At 40.7% G+C, this 18,199-nt stretch overlaps 1 protein-coding gene across 3 annotated transcripts in view; it reads left to right on the top strand.

Annotated features, from left to right (window-relative positions):
* The window catches only part of LOC132820470 (kelch-like protein 4), a 310,868-nt gene that overhangs the window by 134,138 nt on the left and 158,531 nt on the right, over positions 1 to 18,199 (top strand). Inside the window, exon 1 of one of the 3 annotated variants that reach the window (XM_060832643.1) lies at positions 16,047 to 16,117. The exons of 1 other annotated variant lie outside the window; for it this stretch is intronic. Coding sequence is in view for 1 of the 2 variants with exons in the window: in XM_060832642.1 (XP_060688625.1) it covers positions 17,422 to 17,831 (410 nt within the window). In the remaining variant the exon portion in view is untranslated. Of the gene's footprint in view, positions 1 to 16,046; positions 16,118 to 17,421; positions 17,832 to 18,199 lie in introns of those variants that run through there. One more of the 3 variants, XM_060832642.1, reaches the window with a different exon arrangement.

Here is an 18,199-nt window from a genome sequence, read left to right as displayed (position 1 = left end):
CTTGTCATCCAAGGTTCCTTTATCTTACCCCTTCTTGCCTGTCTCAGAGGAACACATTTATGCATCACTCGCAACAACTGTTCCTTAAACAGTCTCCATATGTCTATAGTGCCTTTTCCATGGAAAAATTGCTCCCAGTCCATGCTTCCCAATTCATGTCTGATAGCATCATAGTTTCCTTTTCTCTAATACAATATCCTCCCATTGTGCCTGCTTCTCTCCTTCTCCATAGCTATGTAGAATGTGAGGCAGTTGTGGTCACTATCACCAAAATGCTCTCCCACCACAAGATCTGACACCTGCCCCGGCTCATTGCCGAGCACCAAATCCAAAATGGCCTCTCCCCTTGTCAGCCTGTCAATGTACTGAGTTAGGAAACACTCCTGAACACACCTTACAAAAACAGCTCCTTCCAAACCATCTGCTCGAAGGAAGTTCCAATCAATATTAAAGTTAAAGTTAAAGTCACCCATTACAATTGCCCATAGTAGTAGGTGCAGGGATAAATGTAGGGGAATGGGTCTGGGTGGGTTGCTCTTCGGAGGGTCGGTGTGGACTTGTTGGGCTGAAGGGCCTATTTCCACAATGTAAGTAATCTAATCTCATCTAAACCCTACTACATCCAAACTTTTCCAAAATCTGCCGACCTATGCTTTCTTCAGTCTCCCTGCTGCTATTGGGGGGCCTGTAGTAAACCCCTAATGGGGTGACTGCTCCCTTGCTGTTCCTAATTTCCACCCATACTGACTCAGTAGACAGGCCCTCCTCGACAATGGTAACTTCTGTAGCTGTGATACCCTTTCTGATTAGCAGTGCTACATCCCCTCCTTTTTCCTTCCTCCCTATTCTTTTTAAATGTTTTAAACCCTTGAACATCCAGCAACCATTCCTGCCCCTGAGAAACCCACGTCTCTGTTATGGCCAAAACATCATAGCACCAGGTACTGATCCATGCTCTAAGCTCATCACTTTTATTCCTGATACTCCGTGCATTAAAGGAGTATCCCCTATCAGCATTCCGAAAAGACCATTCCCTCCGTGACTCTCTTGTCAGGTCCACACCCCCCACCAACCCAACCTCCACTCCCGGCACCTTCCCCTGCAACCGCAAGAAATGCAAAACTTGCGCCCCCCTCCCCCCCCTTTACTTGCCTCCAAGGCCCCAAGGGATCCTTCCATATTCACCACAAATTCACCTGCACCTCCACACACATCACTTACTGCATCCTCTGCACCCGATGTGGCCTCCTCTATATTGGGGAGACAGGCCGCCTACTTGCGGAACATTTCAGAGAACACCTCTGGGACATCCGGACCAACCAACCCAACCATCCTGTGGCTCAATACTTCAACTCCCCCTCCCACTCCACCAAGGACGTGCAGGTCCTTGGACTCCTCCATTGCCAGACCATAGCAACACGACAGCTGGAGGAAGAGCGCCTCATCTTCCGCCTAGGAACCCTCCAACCACAAAGGATGAACTCAGATTTCTCCAGTTTCCTCATTTCCCCTCCCTCCACCTTGTCTCAGTCCCAACCCTCGAACTCAGCACCACCTTCCTAACCTGCAATCTTCTTCCTGACCTCTCCGCCCCCATCCCACTCTGGCCTCTCACCCTCACTTAACCTCCTTCCACCTATCGCATCTCCATCACCCCTTCCCCAAGTCCGTCCTCTCTACCTTTTATTTTAGCCTGCTTGGCACACTCTCCTCATTCCTGAAGAAGGGCTCATGCCCAAAACGTCGAATCTCCTGCTCCTTGGATGCTGTCTGACCAGCTGCGCTTTTCCAGCAACACATTTTCAGTTCTGATCTCCAGCATCTGCAGTCCTCACTTACTCCTTGCATTAAAGCAAACACATTTTAACTGATCCCTTGGTTCTTTCCCAGGAAGTTCCTTCCCACTGGCTGCTTTACCTCTTGCTATTGCCTCATCTCCATCAACTCTCACCACCAGTATATAGCTCAGGTTCCCACCCCCCGCCATACTAGATTAAACCCTCCTGAACCACTCGAGCAAACCTCCCACCCAGGACATTGGTCCCCTTCCAGTTCAGGTGCAACCCGTCCTGCATGTACAGGTCCCACCTTCCCCAGAAGGCATCCCAATTATCTACATATCTGAAGCCCTCCCTCCTACACCAGCTGCATAGCCATGTGTTAAGCTGCGCACGCTCCCTGTTCCTCATCTCGCTATCGTGTAGCACTGGTAGTAAACCCAAGAACACTACTCTGTTCGTCCTGCTCTGCAGCTTCCACCCTAACTCCCTGAAATCACCTTTTATATCCTCAATCCTTTTCCTGGCTATATCATTGGTACCAATATGTAACACGATTTCTGGCTGTTCGCCCTCCCCTTTCAGAATCTTCTACATCCGCTCGGAGATGTCCCAGACCCTAACTTATGCTCAAAACATCTGCTCCTTGGATGCTGCCTGACGTGCTGTGCTTTTCCAGTGCCACACTTTTGGACTCTGGTACCTTACGTGGCCATGAAGATGAGCATCACACTGGCACAGTTACATGTGGGGCTTCAGAGAGTCCCAAACATACACACATCAAGTCAAAACAGTGAAAGTTTACAAACATGGAAGTTCTTGTACAGTGCCTTGTCTTGTTTGCTACCAAAATGCTCTCAGAAGGTTTTTAAAATTTTCCTTACTTTCCTGTTTCAGAGTTGTCCCAGGTTCTGCAGCTGATGTGGAGTGAACCTGCTTAGCAATGGAGCTCATTGGTCCTGGAGGTTTGGTCAGGTGATGCCAGAATTGGTAGGGGAGGGGGGGGGGGGGGGGGGGCAGTGGGGAAAGTGGCATTAGTGTCTGGACAGCCTAGACATTCTGAGGGTCTTTTTTCCAGAGACAAGTGAAGTCTTCCCTTACTAGAAGGTCAAAGAGTAGCAGGATAGTGGGGAGCAAGGCAGGTAAGGAAGAGATTGAGGACCCAGTCACCTCTGCAGTGTCCTGAGAGGAGACTTCTGAGGGCCTTGTGTGTGACTCCTCCTCTGTCTCCTTGTGAAGAGAAGACATTTGTTGGTTCCCCATTTCCCCTGTCAACATTGAATGTATATAGAGGCTTAGTGAGACTCCAAAGAAGCAGTTGAAGGGATTATTGACTACATTGGTTAATCACCTTGAGTATTTCATTCATGAACAGGAAAATTAATTTTTTCACCGGCAAGTCAAGTTCTCCAGGTAAACATCCCATAGGGCGGCATGGTGGCTCAGTGGTTAGCACTGCTGCCTCACAGCACCAGGGTCTTGGGTTTGATTCCCGCCTGTCTGTGTGGAGTTTGCACATTCTCCCCATGTCTGCGTGGGTTTTCTCCGGGTGCTCCGGTTTCCTCCCACAGTCCAAAGATGTGCAGGTCAGGTGAATTGGTCATGCTAAATTGCCCGTAGTGTTCGGTGTGTTAGTCAGGGGTAAATGTAGGGTAGGAGTTTGGGTGGGTTTCTCGTCGGAGGGGCGGTGTGGACTTGTTGGGCCGAAGGGCCTGTTTCCACACTGTAGAGAATCTAATCTAAAAAAAGTCATGAGGAGCTGAGGCTTTTGCTATGCTGTATTTATTGCTCATGTCGTGGCCTGCTCAGTGCTGGTTAGATGAAACATGAGTTCAGATGTTCACTGTTAGGGAAAGCTTCAATGTTGTGGCAAAATTGCTAAAAGTGGCTGAGAATCATTTGTCCACCCCTGTCCCTGACATTGTAGTAATTCCCATTTTGAAGGACATGGGAAAAGGACAGCAATGCATTTTGCACATATGGCTTTATAGATGCAGTTGTCAGCTGCCTCCAGTGAAGTGGCATCTTGGTAGCATTGGAGTATGAAACCCAAAATATGCAAATTAGACACAGTAAGAGTGCAAATTTAAACTTTGTGAATTTGTTCAGATAGTCAATGTAGATATCCCTTTGCTTCTGGTGTGGGGACATCTTTAGGGGACGTATAATGCCCTTTCTAATTGTTAAAAGATGTATAAATGAATATAAAAAATGCATAAACATATTACAGCCAGTGTCTCTGGAAGTGTCAACAGTCGTAGGCTTGACAGTTTCCATTCATAGATTAATATTGCATGATTGATTTCATAAGTATCCATTATCGTATTCAAGTGCTTACTAGTTCACCGGCTGATTGACAGCCCCAAGTCATTCTAGGACTTTGATGTGGGACTGTGAATTCCAATGCTTGTTGTTATAAGGATATTTCACTTAACTGAGAAGTTTGTGTTGATAAGGCTCTTTTTTTTGAAATAATGGAAATGTAGTATTTTGTTGAAATAATGTAAATGGGTTATCATGAATGAGTTTTTTTAAGGATAGTGAAGTCTGCAATAGACATTTAGAATTTTATTTTATTGCTTTTTAATTTATTTTTTTCTCTGCATGAGTCTTCAGGTCTGCTCAGAAGGGATACTTGAACTGGTCTAGTAGGTCCAAGGGCAAAGGATGGGGTAATGGGCTGACATAAACTAGCAGTAAAGTGCGTAGGGTCTATAAAGGTCCAAGAGGTAGTTCACCAGGGCGTACCTTGGCATGGGGGCATGAAACACCATGTGAAATATGTAATAAACACAGTTTGGTAAGTAGGCATGAACATCAGTTGGGTTGGGTGAGGAGTATGAGGTGATATTGGGACTGTTTGGTAGTAGGAGGGGGTGAGGTTTATGGGCTGGAGGGATATTTCGTGTTTTGATGCCTGCAGAAATCTTCTGTTAGACTGCCCTCTGCAACCAGCAACTTCGTCAGGTCTTCTAGAGTCCTTTTGCCTGATTCCTAATTCAGTCCATCCCTTGGATGGAGTCTTCACTGTCCAGCCCACATTTTGAAGGTTTGGGCTTGTGAAGCCTGGAATTTTCCCATCTCTGCACATCCCACAAGGGAGTGAAAATCTGGGCCAGGGGTTTGGTGACTGCTTTGTCTAAGAGTGAATCCAAGTTTCTGATTACCTGCCATTTTAGTTCTCCAATCTCATCCCACCTTGATCTTTCCATTCTCTATTATGATCATCTTTGAGATGTAAACATACCAATAACACAAGGTTTGGTGAGACAGTAATGTGGATGTTTTATTTGAAGATAAGATTATTTACAGATAATATTCACTAGACAGAACATTCAACATCTTTCATTACTGCTTCAGACTGTTCAACCAGCCACAGAACTATGACCTTATATCCGGTTGAGTTATGTTATAACACATAGTATTTCAAGCTACACCCCTTTAAAGGTGATGTTACCATCTTGAAACATGTCAGTCTGTCATATTGTCAGAATGAAATTCTTCAAAAGCTCAAGGGAAGACACCTAATCTTTCAGCTAGGCATTGGGACAGCACTGAGTTCAACCATTTTATCTTTTTCCATACGGCAGTTATTTGTCCCGATTCTGCCTTTCCATTTAGATCTCCCCAGTATACAGTTTTCATTTCTTTACTTGTCCCCGTACCATCTGTTTGCCTTAAAATAGTTATTCTTTTGCCTTTCACCCTCTCACAGGCCTCCTACATCTCCTCCTTCCTTGCCTGGATTAAACTCTGCTACATCTCTAAGCAATCTCAGTTCTGAAAAATGTCACCAGTCTGAAATGTAGCTCTGTTTCTCTCTCCATAAATACTGCCAGAACTGTTGAGTATTTGCAGGATTTTCTGTTTTTATTTCAGATTTACAATGTCCACAGTGTTGTATAAAATGATAGTACTAAAGGTCTTAATGTTCATGTTATGTTGGCTCCATCCATTCTACTTATTTCACAAATATTCCATGGAGGGGAGACGATTAGTTCTACATAGCTTTCAGAGGGAAATATCTTAGCAATTATGTCTGACAAACTGTAGTTGTACTGAAGCCAACTGTGCAATAAACCTTGTTATTTAAGGTACTCTGTGAGGTGGTATATTCACCACACATAATCACTAAATAGTTCCAAGACAAAACAAAAACATAGGAGAATATTGGCAGTGAACTACTTTGGTGAAAGTGCTTCCCGATGAAGGGCTTTTGCCCGTAACATTGATTTTCCTGCTCCTTGGATGCTGTCTGACCTGTTGTGCTTTTCCAGCATCACTCTAATCTTGACAGTGAACTACTTTGAACAACTCTAACCAAATACCACTGAGTTGTAGAGGTGGCAAATACAACAAGACATCAGGAGCAATCACTTTGCAAGTAAAAATACGCAGGACTGTTTAAATTTTTTTTTGTCTTTGTACTTTGACACCATGTTCTCTGCTGTCTGTTTACTGAATCTGTATGCTTATACTATGATTACTAACTTTCTGGTCCCTCATCATATTTTGAGGGTGATCTCAATAAGTGATAATGAAGTCACAGAGCAAGTTCAATTCTGTCCTCACTCATGCTTGCATATGCTTGAAATCATCACTAGATACAATCAAGAGTGAGATTATCAACTGATTTTCCTTGTGCCAGCTCAGATTTATGGAGGTGAATTGTTGCATTTCTATATTGGCCTTGCTGAAATCAGTCTATCAAATGTCACTGTACTGGAGGGCTTCCTTGTCTGCATAATTCAATTACTTTTTTGCCTCCTCCAGCTGAAATATAACATTCAACGCAGTGCAGACAAAGTTTCTCTGTGCACTTTAAGCAACCAAGATGTAAAACTCATTTATAACAGATGATCTTGTGATTCCATTGCACAGAAGTCATTCGCCATAGTTCTATATGTGCCCTGAGTCTCTATTTGTTCCCTATCTTTTTGCTGAAATTAGTTTGATTTTTTGAAGAAAAAAAAATGACTTGCATTAGTATAGTGCCTCTGCACCATGTCAGGCTGTCGCAAGTGCTTTGCATCCAATGAAGTACTTTTGGAAGGTAGTCATGAACATAATGTAGGACATGTGAAATTGTAAAATGTAATTTATTGATAATATACAATGGATAAAGATTAGACAAGCATTCTTGCTATTAATCTACCAACTTATTATTTCTGTGAGTTCTTTGAAAAGGCCCACTTGGCTTTAATCTAATCCTATTATACTACCATTCTGAAATTAAAAATTAATGGAGCTGAGTGTAATTGTTTCTGGTTCTGCTGGCAAGAGAATTTCAGAGACGTTTCAAGGGCATGGTTATTAGATTAGAGAAAGGCTGTGTTTTCAACCAATTTGTAAAGTTCATCATCACAGACTTTTCCAGACTGCTGAAGACCAAGAAAGATCAGAAAAAAAAACCCAAGAAGAAATAAAAAAAATGAATACCAGAAACTTGATTTAAATCAACCTTGTACTGAATCCTAATATAAATGTGCATAATAGGTTTAATAATTTCTGCTAACATTAAGTAATGAAATAATTACACACCAATGTTCCTGAAGCATTTTCATTTTAAAGGACATTTTAGCAGGATGGACATGGATTCTCCTTATAAAAAATCTTTTCCACTTCATTTAACATTAGTTAAGTGACCCTGATTAATTTTTAAGGAGGCAGCAGGATGGAGAACAATGTTCCACTAGCAAGAATGAAGAACCGACTGTATTAACATGATCAAAAATGCCAGCTCACTGAGCAAATTTAATGCCCTGCGGAGGGCATTTAATAGGGCAGATAGTGGCAGGAGAGAATGCCACTTCTCCCTCCCCCCTCCCCACCCAGCTGCCCAGATTAAGTAGAAGGTGGAAAAGCCTATGAATAACCTTCCTGTTACACTGCTAATTGTAAGCATTGATTAGATTAGATTAGGTTCCTTACAGTGTGGAAACAGGCCTTTTGGCCCAACAAGTCCACACCGACCCTCCGAAGTGTATCCCACCCAGATCCATTGTAACGAGCAGAGTCATAATTATATATACAGGGCACTTGCAGTTCTTAAAGAAAAACAGTCTTAGAGAAAAGGCACACATTTCTGTCGTGGTCCTCCCTCCTTGGATAACCTACCAACTACATGACGTGGTATGCATTGTGGTCATTCTTACAAAGTCTTCTCCTTGTTCTCATGGCCACTGAGTGTATTGTGTCTGTCAGGTAATCCCAATGTGCCTGGGACTTAGCAATCTCTCTCATGTCTTTTCTAACCAAATCCCAGTCAAACATATCTTCTGCATTCTGAACCTGTTCTTTCTTCTGAGGTATCTCCTTATACACTCATGCTCAATGATTCAGCCAAAGTGATTCAAGAGAGAGAAATTTCCTGCTGATGTGGGAATCCAATAGTCAGAGAGAAATGCTTGTTTTAGTGAATTCCATAGTAAGTTCAGCATCAACACATCAGAAATGGGGAGTGGTCGTGATTTCAAATTTACTTTAATTCATTCTTTCCCAGTCACCTATTCTGATGGAGTACAAATATTATTTGGAACCAAAACTGGAGAATGTCAATACTGTCAGAGGGCTGCCAATCAAAAGGCAATTGTATAATCTTGGCATATCTTGTCGCCCTTGAAACAGGTGCATTCTTTTCCAGTTGGCCTAAACCTTTCGAGTTCATGACTTAAAACTGAATGCAAGGTTTGTAGCTCAGGTTGAGGTTAAGGGTGTAGGTTTGCACGCTGAGCTGGATATCAAACCTACAGCTCAGCGAGCAAACCTAAACCTTAAAACTGAATGTTGGTTTGTAAGGTCACATTTTCATCTTATTGTCCATCACTCTCTGCATTTCCACTAATTCTTCAACATTTACTCCTCGTTGAATTGGAGTTGTCCACTGATATGTAGAATATTTTTTTCACTGGCAGCAACCTAATTGGCAGAATGAATTAGATTTGGGAATCCAATGACATCCTCACATTTGGTGGAGGAAGAACATTCATTAAAAACAAGAAAAGCTGTCCATTTCATCTCAAGTGTTACATATCCACCGACCAGAATTTGCATTGACAGGTCCTAACAGAAATAATCTGGACATGTTAGAGGGGACCTGTCTTTACCACCTCGACTATATAAGGGAGGATGTCACACCGCTATACCTCTCTTTGAAGCAAACCTGCATATCACTCAGACTTGAGTCAACTAGACAAATGCCCAGTGGCGCAACAAGCAAATGAGGAAGCTATTGTTTTAAAGCGTAGTGTGTTTATCATTGTCTTTGAGGAAGGTTTCATACAAGAAAATCAAGAACTTCTACTGGTAACAAGGTAAACAAAAGTGCTGGTCTTCATGTTCCTTGGCTATGGTATTGGCCACTTTCTGCTCTTCTCTCATCAATGCTTTCTTCCCCTTTCTTGTGTACTGCCTCAACTCATTATAGAATCAGAGAGTAATATAACAAGGAAACAAACTCTTCCATCCAATTCATCCATGCCGTTGAAGTATCTACTAGAGAAGGAGTAATACGTAACTTTCTATTTGGAAATAAGACAGGGTAAATGACTGAAATGTCAGTGGGGGAGAACTTGGAGATCCGTGAACATAATTCTATTTGTTTAAAATAGCTATGGCAAAGGGTAGACCTGATCAAAAGGTTAAAGTTCTAAACTGGAATAAGACCAATGTTGAGGATATTAGACAAGAACTTTCAAATGTTGACTGGGGAGGCTGTTTGGAGGAAAAGGGGCGTTTGGGAAGTAGGAGGCCTTTAAGAATGAGATAACGAGACTTCAGAGACAGTATGCTCCTGTTAGTGTGAAGTTCAAGATGCAGGCTGTAATACAAGAGAAATTGAGGCTCTGGTCATGAACAAGGAGGCAAATATCAGGAAAGGACAGCTGGAATTGAGTGAATGCCTAGAAGAGCATAAGGGCAACAAGGGTATACTTCAAAGGGAAACTAGGAGGGTAAAAAAGAGACATGAGATAGCTTTAGTAAATAGAGTTAAGGAGAATTCAAAGATATTCAATAAATACATTAAGGGCAAAAGAGTCACTAGGGAGAGAATAAGGCCCCTTAGGTTGTGCAAGGCTGTCTGTGTGGAACCACAGGAGATGGATGAGATGTTAAACAAATATTTATGTGGAAAAGAAATGGAAGCTAGAGAACTTGGGGAAATAAATAGTGATGTCTGGAAAAGTGTTCATATTAAAGAAGAGGAGGTGCTGGAGTTCTTAAAACACATACATATGGATCTATGCGTGGGACCTGATCAGTAGTTCCCAGAACTTTGTGGGAAGCTAGGAAGGAGATTGCCGTGCCCCTTGCTGAACTATTTGTATAATCAACAGCCACAGGTGAGGTGGTAGAAGACTAGAAGTTGGCTAATGAGGAGCCATTATTTAAGAAAGTCAATAAGGAAACTCCAGGGATATGTAGACCGGTAAGCCTTATATCAGAGGTTGGTAAGTTGTTGGAAGGGATTCTGAGAGACAGGATTTATATACATTTGGAAAGGCATTGACTGTTTGGGGATAGTCAACATGGCTTTGTGTTGGAAATGGTGTCTCATAATTTGATTGAGTTTTTGAAGAAATGACAAAGAAGATTGATGAAGGCAGAGTGTTAGATGTTCTCTATATAGACTTCAGCAAAGCATTCAACAGGATTCTGTGTGGCAGACTGATTAGCAAGGTTAGATCACATGGGATCTGGGGAAAGTTGCCAATTGGTTTCAAACTTGGCTTGTAGTTAGGAGACAGAGGGTGGTGGTAGAGGGTTGATTTTCAGTCTGGAAGCCTGTTACTAGCAGTGTGCCACAAGGATCGATGCTGGGTCCATGGTTTTTTGTCATTTATATCTAAAATATTAATTCAATACACCAGTGTAGGTATGTTGGGTTCAGTGGCCACTTTCTGTACTATATCATTCCTTGATTTCATCATTGTTGTAACTGTAGTGAGGCGGTTACTAAGCTCATAGAATCCCTACAGTGTGGAAGCAGGCTATTTGGCCCATTGAGTCAATACTGACCCTCCAAAGAGCATCCCACTGCATTGCTGTACTTCCCACAAGTTAATCCTCCTAGTCTGGACATCTTTTGGCTGTGGGAAGAAACCAGAGCAGCTGGAGCAAACCCACCCAGACATGGCGAGAACGTTCAAATTCCACACAGACCTTCACCCGAGAGTGGAATTAAAGCCAGGTCCCTGGCACTATGAGGCAGCAGTCCTAACCACTGAACCACTATATGACCCTTAAATTCTTAAATTTCTATGTGTTTGTCTCATTAGTAATTAGAATACTGGTCTATGCCAGTGGTTTTATAATATTTTGTATGCTTGCCATGGAAGATATATAGTAATTTGCTGACCTAGGCAATTGCTGAATAGCTGGCAGGCATTAAACTCCAATTGATAAATACATTATTCTTCCTGTGTTTAGTGTGTATGTGGGAAAGTTGCTGATTAGCTTATTTCAGCATGACTTGCATGGCTGCTTTCCACCTGTGATGAACTATTAGAAACGTAAATATGCCGTTATTTATGCCAAGCTTATGTTAACCTTAAATTAATTATTTTACAAGGAGTACAAACAGTTAAAAATGACTGCATATCTGTTTTAAAAAACTGAAGAATTTTATAGTTACTAGCATATCTCCTGTAGCACCTTTCAGAAAATTTGACAGACACAGATATATGATGATTGACAGTGTGAAGATATGATTTATTAAATAACATTAGTGATATTTTTGGATTCACGTGTAAGAGCCATTCAGCTTATGGTGCCTACTCTGTACTTAAGATGAGCTTGTCTGCTCATCTACCTCACTTCACTTGTCAGTTCCCCATATCCCTTGAGTCCATGGGAGTCAAAACGTCTATCTTTATCAGCGTTCAAATAGATGCAACTCTAGAATAGTCACTACCTTCTGGGGGATGTGATTCAAAAGATTTTTATCCTTTTCAGGGAAGATATTTCTCCTACTCTGTTCTAAATGATCAACCTGAGACTGCACCCACATGCTCTTGATTTCTCATCCAGGAGACACAACCTCTTGGTTCCTACCCTGTCAAGCTCCTTTGATATCTCTCATGTTTGCAAAAACAGAAAGTGGAAGTTCATTCTTCTAAATTTCAGAAAATATTGGCCTGATTAAATCGACCTGTCATCATCAGACAACTCTATCATTCAGGAACCAATCATGGGACCCTTTGTTGCACCACCTCTGAAACAAGTATGCTGCTTATTATAGTTACCCCCGCCAGGAAATTTGCTTTTATGATATACCATGCTCATCTGTCTTGCACTATCCTCATTCACCTTAACCAGTAGCTCATCCGTAACCACTTTGTGATAGCTGTCATCCAAGTATGTCAAAGTCAATCTTTCTTTCTGCTGTCATTTTCTTTAATGAATGTTACATTTTAAATATTATTTTTGCTCTTGCTGTTCAGGTACCTCTTTGTTTGTCTTAGGCACTGAATGAAATTTTTAGCATACATCTTAGTGTTCAAAGCACAAGAGAACATCAAAAAGATCTTTGGGAAACAGAGTTAGAAGTCTTAACAGAAATTTGTGATCAAATATATAGCAGTAGAGACATTTCAAGTGACTTGAGACATTCATTATTCATTAAGCTACCTAAGAAACCTAAAGCAATGGAGTATAATCATTTTAATGCAAAAAGCATCATGAGTCATCTCACTAAAGTGATCTTTAGAATCATAATAGAAAGAAATAATGGCAGATCTGAAGCAGAGCTTGTTGAAAAAGAGTCTGGATTTAGACATGGTAAGAGAGGGAATATTTAACCTAAGAACAATCTTCAAAAGATATCTAGGATTAAACAAGACTGGTTACATAGCCTATGAGAAAACTTTTGATTATTTTTAACTGCAAAAGGGTAATAAAAGTGTTTCCAAAATGTATCATTGTCTGAAAAATGACAGATTTACCCAGAGCTTCATTGAGACCAATAGCAAGCCTCAGGTTAGGAGGAGGGCACTCAGGCATGTTTCATGTGAAATGAGGAGTGTGTCAAAGCTGAGTGCTTTGGCTAAAATATTCAATTTTTAGGTAGAACAAATATTTAGAGAATTAAATTACATCCAGGGGTAAAACGTGTATAAAAAGACATCAAAGTAGTGGTTTGTTGATGGTACAGCTCATCTTGCAAATTTGGAAGAGGCGTTACAAAATATCATAAATCAGGTAAAATCTAGACGTTTAGAGTCTGGATTGAGTATGAACACTGAAACACAAAAAAAATGGTGATAGAAAGACTACATTAGAAAAATAAAAACCACAATAAAGATTGAAGTGGATGGTATCACACTGGAAAAGTAGATATGTTTGTCTACTTATGATTTCAGAAGGTGGCGGATATGATGTGGAAGTTAGAAGAAGGGGGATAGAGATAGCTAGAAATAAATTTGTGAAGATGGAAGGATGTGTTAACAGCAACAGAATTCCAAGCTTGAAACCAGGAAAAACAACCTCAATGTTACTTTCCTGAATGCCTTAGGAATTTGAACATAAAATAAAGATATTTGGAAGGAATTAGACACCTTTAAAATATGGATGTGATAAAGTATTTATATTTTTCCATGATTATGGAGACAAAATCTCCATACAATATTCCAGATGTAATCTTTCCAAAGCCCAATCCAATTGTAGCAAGATTTCCTTATTCCTGTCCTCCAATCTCCTCGTAATAAAAACCAATTTGTCTACCAAATTGCTTATTGCACCGGTATCCTAACATTGTGTTTCTTACATGAGAACACCCAAGTTTCTATATGCATCAACATTTAGAAGTTTAACACCTTTTAAAACACTTTTACTTTCTGTTTTTACAACCGAAGTGCAAAACATCACACTTTCCCACAATAAACTTTATCTGCCATTTGTTTCTCTTTCACTCCATCTGTCTCTATCTCTTTGGAGCCACTTTGTGATCTCCTCATGGTTTACAGTCCTACTGCCAACAAAAATAAATAATTGCTTTCCATCTCTGTTAATAATATATAAGATAAATAACTGAAGCCTTAGCATTGAGATTTCTGGCACTGCAAGTCATGGCTTGCAAACTTGAAAATATTAGATTAGATTACTTACAGTGTGGAAACAGGCCCTTCGGCCCAACCAGTCTACACCGACTCGCCGAAGTGCAACCCACCCATACCTCTACATTTACCCCTTATCTAACACTATGGGCAATTTAGCATAGCCAATTCACTTGACCTGCACATCTTTGGACTGTGGGAGGAAACCGGAGTACCCGGAGGAAACCCACGCAGACACGGGGAGAACGTGCAAACTCCACACAGTCAGTCACCTGAGTTGGGAAGTGAACCTGGGTCTCTGGTGCTGTGAAGCAGCAGTGCTAACCACTGTGCCACCATGCCGCCCACCAAATATAGAGTTTATCCTTAAACTCTGGTTCCTGTCCACTAACTAATCATTTATGAAGACTAATATATACTCCAACTCCATTCACTCTTATCTTATGAATAGGCCTTTTGTATGGCATCATACTGAATGCCATTTTGAAATCCAAATATTTTACATTTACTGGGTTCTCTTTTAGTTACCTAACTATTTACCACTTCAAAAAAAGTTAATACATTTGTCAGACATGATTTCCTTTCATTGAACCATGTTGACCTTCATAGATCATACTACATGCACTGTTATAAATCATAAAATATAAATCATAACCAGTGTATACACTATACACTATGCCACTTCTATAACAGTAGGATGTAAGCATTAGATTCTGGAATATGTCAGCTTTCAGTCCCTTAAGTTTATCCAATAGCTTTTACCTGCTTTATCACTGTAATTTCCTCATACTTTATTGGGCAATAATTGGATAGTTTACTTCCATATTCTATAATATACTCTATTGTTCAATTATTTGGTGCTTCATGATGTGTGTCTACTTGTGTTTCTCTTTGTGTTGTTAGTCAAGCCTGGATGTTGCAACAGACAAACAGAAACCAAACTGAAAATCACCTAAAACCCATTTCTTTCACCTGGGCCATCTGTTTACCATCTCCTTATTTGTCTAGGAAGTCTAACTTTGCTTTATAATGCCACTGTGAAATGCCTATAGATATTTTATTTTGCTAATGTACTGTAGAAATATATGTCTCATAAATACATGTTATTTGTGGGAGCTTGCCATGTGTAAATTGACTATCAAATTTGTCCATGTGATAACATGGGAGAGGAAGTGGAAATTTCAATACTCTAGTAAGCCATGACATCAGACTAATTTGCTGGAAATATGAGTTTGAACCCCACCATGGCATTTGTGAATATTTGAATTCAGTAACAATCTGGAATTTAAAAAATAAGAAAGCTTAATGTTCTTTGGTAAAGAAATCTGCCACTCTTACCTAGTCTGGCCTACACTTGGCTGCAGACCCACAGAAATGCGATTGACACTGAACCCTCATTTGCTGGCCTAATCAGTCATGTCCAAATAAAAAATAAACAAAAACAAAAAAAATTAAATGCTTTAGGATTTCCTAAAGTCAAAATAAGTTGCCATATAAATGCACGTGATTTCTCCAAAATAAATCAAATCTTCTAACTCCATTACTTGGTTACACCGGGAATACCATTTACCCAGCTAATAGAACATCTATACAAGACTTGACAGTATTGTAAGAATTTAACAATAATTGAGTGTTGGTTTAAGGCCTTCACATTTAGAATCCTGACTCCTGAATCCCCCTCCTAAATGCCCTCACTTGTGACTTTAACAAAAGTTGGAAACACAGCCAAACGAGGGCTGTCAGATTCATCAGGTAAGAACTTTTACATCTACTTGCTAAATTGAATATGTCCCTGAGAAAGCCATGTGATCAGACTCACTTGTCCCCCCCATTAACTATTCCTGTGAGACCTTCAATCTCTTGACATTGCACATAAAGGCATCCTATTTCCAAACCTCCTACCTCCATAGGCTTCTGATCTTCCCTTTGTCCTACTCACTCCTTCAACCGCCAATCCCTTGGCATCATCTGATTCAACCCATTCTGACTTCATTCACCTGATGCCTGTGATACTATGCCCTAGAGTACTAACTTCACTCTGCAACGCCCACGTTGCCAAACATCTTGATCGGCCAATGATCACACCCCATTCACTTCTCTGACCTTCCCCTGCCACAGCCACATGATTGTCTGCTTAGCTGAAACCAAAGCTCATCATTCAGATTGAGGAACTGCCCGATAGACAATCAGCAGCGTCAAGCGCATACTGGGGAGATAAAACTCGACTTTCCATGCCTGACAGACAAAGTTGCCACTCCCAGCTCTTCTTCATTCCTGATGGCTCACGTAAGTTAAAATCCAGACCTACAACTGTGTAAATTGTTCATATTTTCTCCATAATCTATGACCATAAGCTCAGTGCTGCTTTTATAGTACCTCTTGCAGTGGGGGGTCACTAAACAAAGGATTATTAGACTTGGAGGATTTAAAAATTGGATAATATTCTATTCCTACAAATTAAGAATTGATTCATTTTTCACTGTACCCATAATTTCATCAAAAGAAAAGCCAAACAGAAAACATGCCCCCATATCTGAGATTAAGTGTCATTTTCTGATTTGTAGAAGTTAAGATAGTCAAAGCTTTTAGAATGACGGAACTTGACTTAATTTATGGTTTGACTTTACGGACCAATGTTTCAATCACAGGCAACTTGTATTAGAGTTTCCATTTTTGTTTTGTCCCCCTGCTTGAAGCATGACCTCCTGCATTAAGAATAAAGTCATCCTGTGAGATTGTTTCTTTTTATTACTGGCGAAATACCTGGAAAACTATGAATCAAAACTGAGTTTCTGTATTGGAAGAAATCATTTATTTCGCTATTTTTAACTTGCATCCAGTGATTCTTTCACATCGTACATCATGCAGAGAAACTGCGCTCGATCAATGACACTTCTGCAAGATTTAAACAGCCTTTGCCCTAGTTTAATCACATCACAAAACATCCTAATTGACTTCGGCTATTCTTCTGTCTCTCCATTTAAAACTGCTGTTTAGTGTGTGGTTGGAGTTGACACTTGTCTTTTGACCCCTTTTTCACTGAAGATAGTGATAAGGCAAGTCCAGGAACCATTAAAGCCAGGCTAAAAAAAAATGCTTGGTTATTTCTTCAATCCTTTATTAAGTTAATGAGAGTGCCATCTAGAAAAGGAAAAGGCTGCATGTAGTTCTCCTGGGAAACACAAGCCTAGTACTTTATTTTATGCATGTTTTCCTGGATTTTATATTACAGCTTGCATTTCCTGAAAACAGATGGAATCTTGCTAAGCAAAGGACAGTGCTGTTCAATCTTTGTTTAACTGTATGTAAGACCAGCTGCTGTTTAGAGTTTTGGTAGCTGTCTTCCTGTGTTAATCTGATTTACTCGTTTGAGGGCTGACCTCATCATCCTGTCAGTATGGTATCCCACCTACACAGTTAGCAGCAGCTTAGTATTTGCAGTGAGTGCTAGCAGCACTGTATACTGCTCAGAGAAGAGAAGGCTTGTTCTTTTTGGTTTCTTCAGTGAAGGGATTTGGTGCAGAGGCGTGAAACTGTGTCGAAAACAAAGCTACTTCACATCTACAAGTTTTAGATTCTCTAGGACAATGATGTCTGTGTCCGGGAGGAAGGAGTTTGACATGAAACAGATTCTGAGGCTGAGATGGAAATGGTTTAGCCACCCCTCGCAGAGCTCTTCTGGAAGCAGTGGCTGTCTCCAGCAGGAGGGATTTGAGCACCGTGGTCTGGGTCAGAGCAGATTGAAAAGCCACTCTAGGGACAGAAGTGGACTCAGGAAAAACAGCAGCCCTGTAAACAGTTTACTGGCACCTGTGCCAGCTCCAATTTACAACAGACCTGACAGTCAGCCATGGTATCAGCAGAATACAGTGCCACGCACACCAGAGGATGAAGGACTCGCTAAAATTTCTGACCAAAAGGATACAGTTAAAGAAGAAAAAGAGAACAAAGGAGCAGTGGAAACAGGCAGTGTTGATCTTGCAGAAGAGCCTACAGAGAGGTAAGAGCTAGCACTGTAATAATATGGAAGACGACTGATTATTATTTACATTATTTTAAAAATGTCAATTATATTAGGTTGTAATTCAAAATTATGCTCAATAATGGCAGCATATTTTATGCATGCCCTGAGCTTTTTCTACTGCTTTGTTTTTTTGTAATTGTGACTGATCATCTGCTTGACATATTGTTACATAATGCTCGTGATGGACTCGAATACCTGTGGATAATTCGCCTGCAATCACATGTTTATCACTCCTCAGTAAAAAAACCTGCAGATGTATTCAGCAACTCAGAGGCTGATAGCAGTTTCATGTGGTTATGCAGCCTCAGACCCACTTCTGTTTTCAGTACAGTCAGCAGAGCAAG

This window comes from Hemiscyllium ocellatum, chromosome 11 (genome assembly GCF_020745735.1).
Source record: "Hemiscyllium ocellatum isolate sHemOce1 chromosome 11, sHemOce1.pat.X.cur, whole genome shotgun sequence".
NCBI lineage: Eukaryota > Metazoa > Chordata > Chondrichthyes > Orectolobiformes > Hemiscylliidae > Hemiscyllium > Hemiscyllium ocellatum.
The sequence above is the reverse complement of the archived record's forward strand: the minus strand, read 5'-3'. Positions and strand labels throughout refer to the sequence as shown.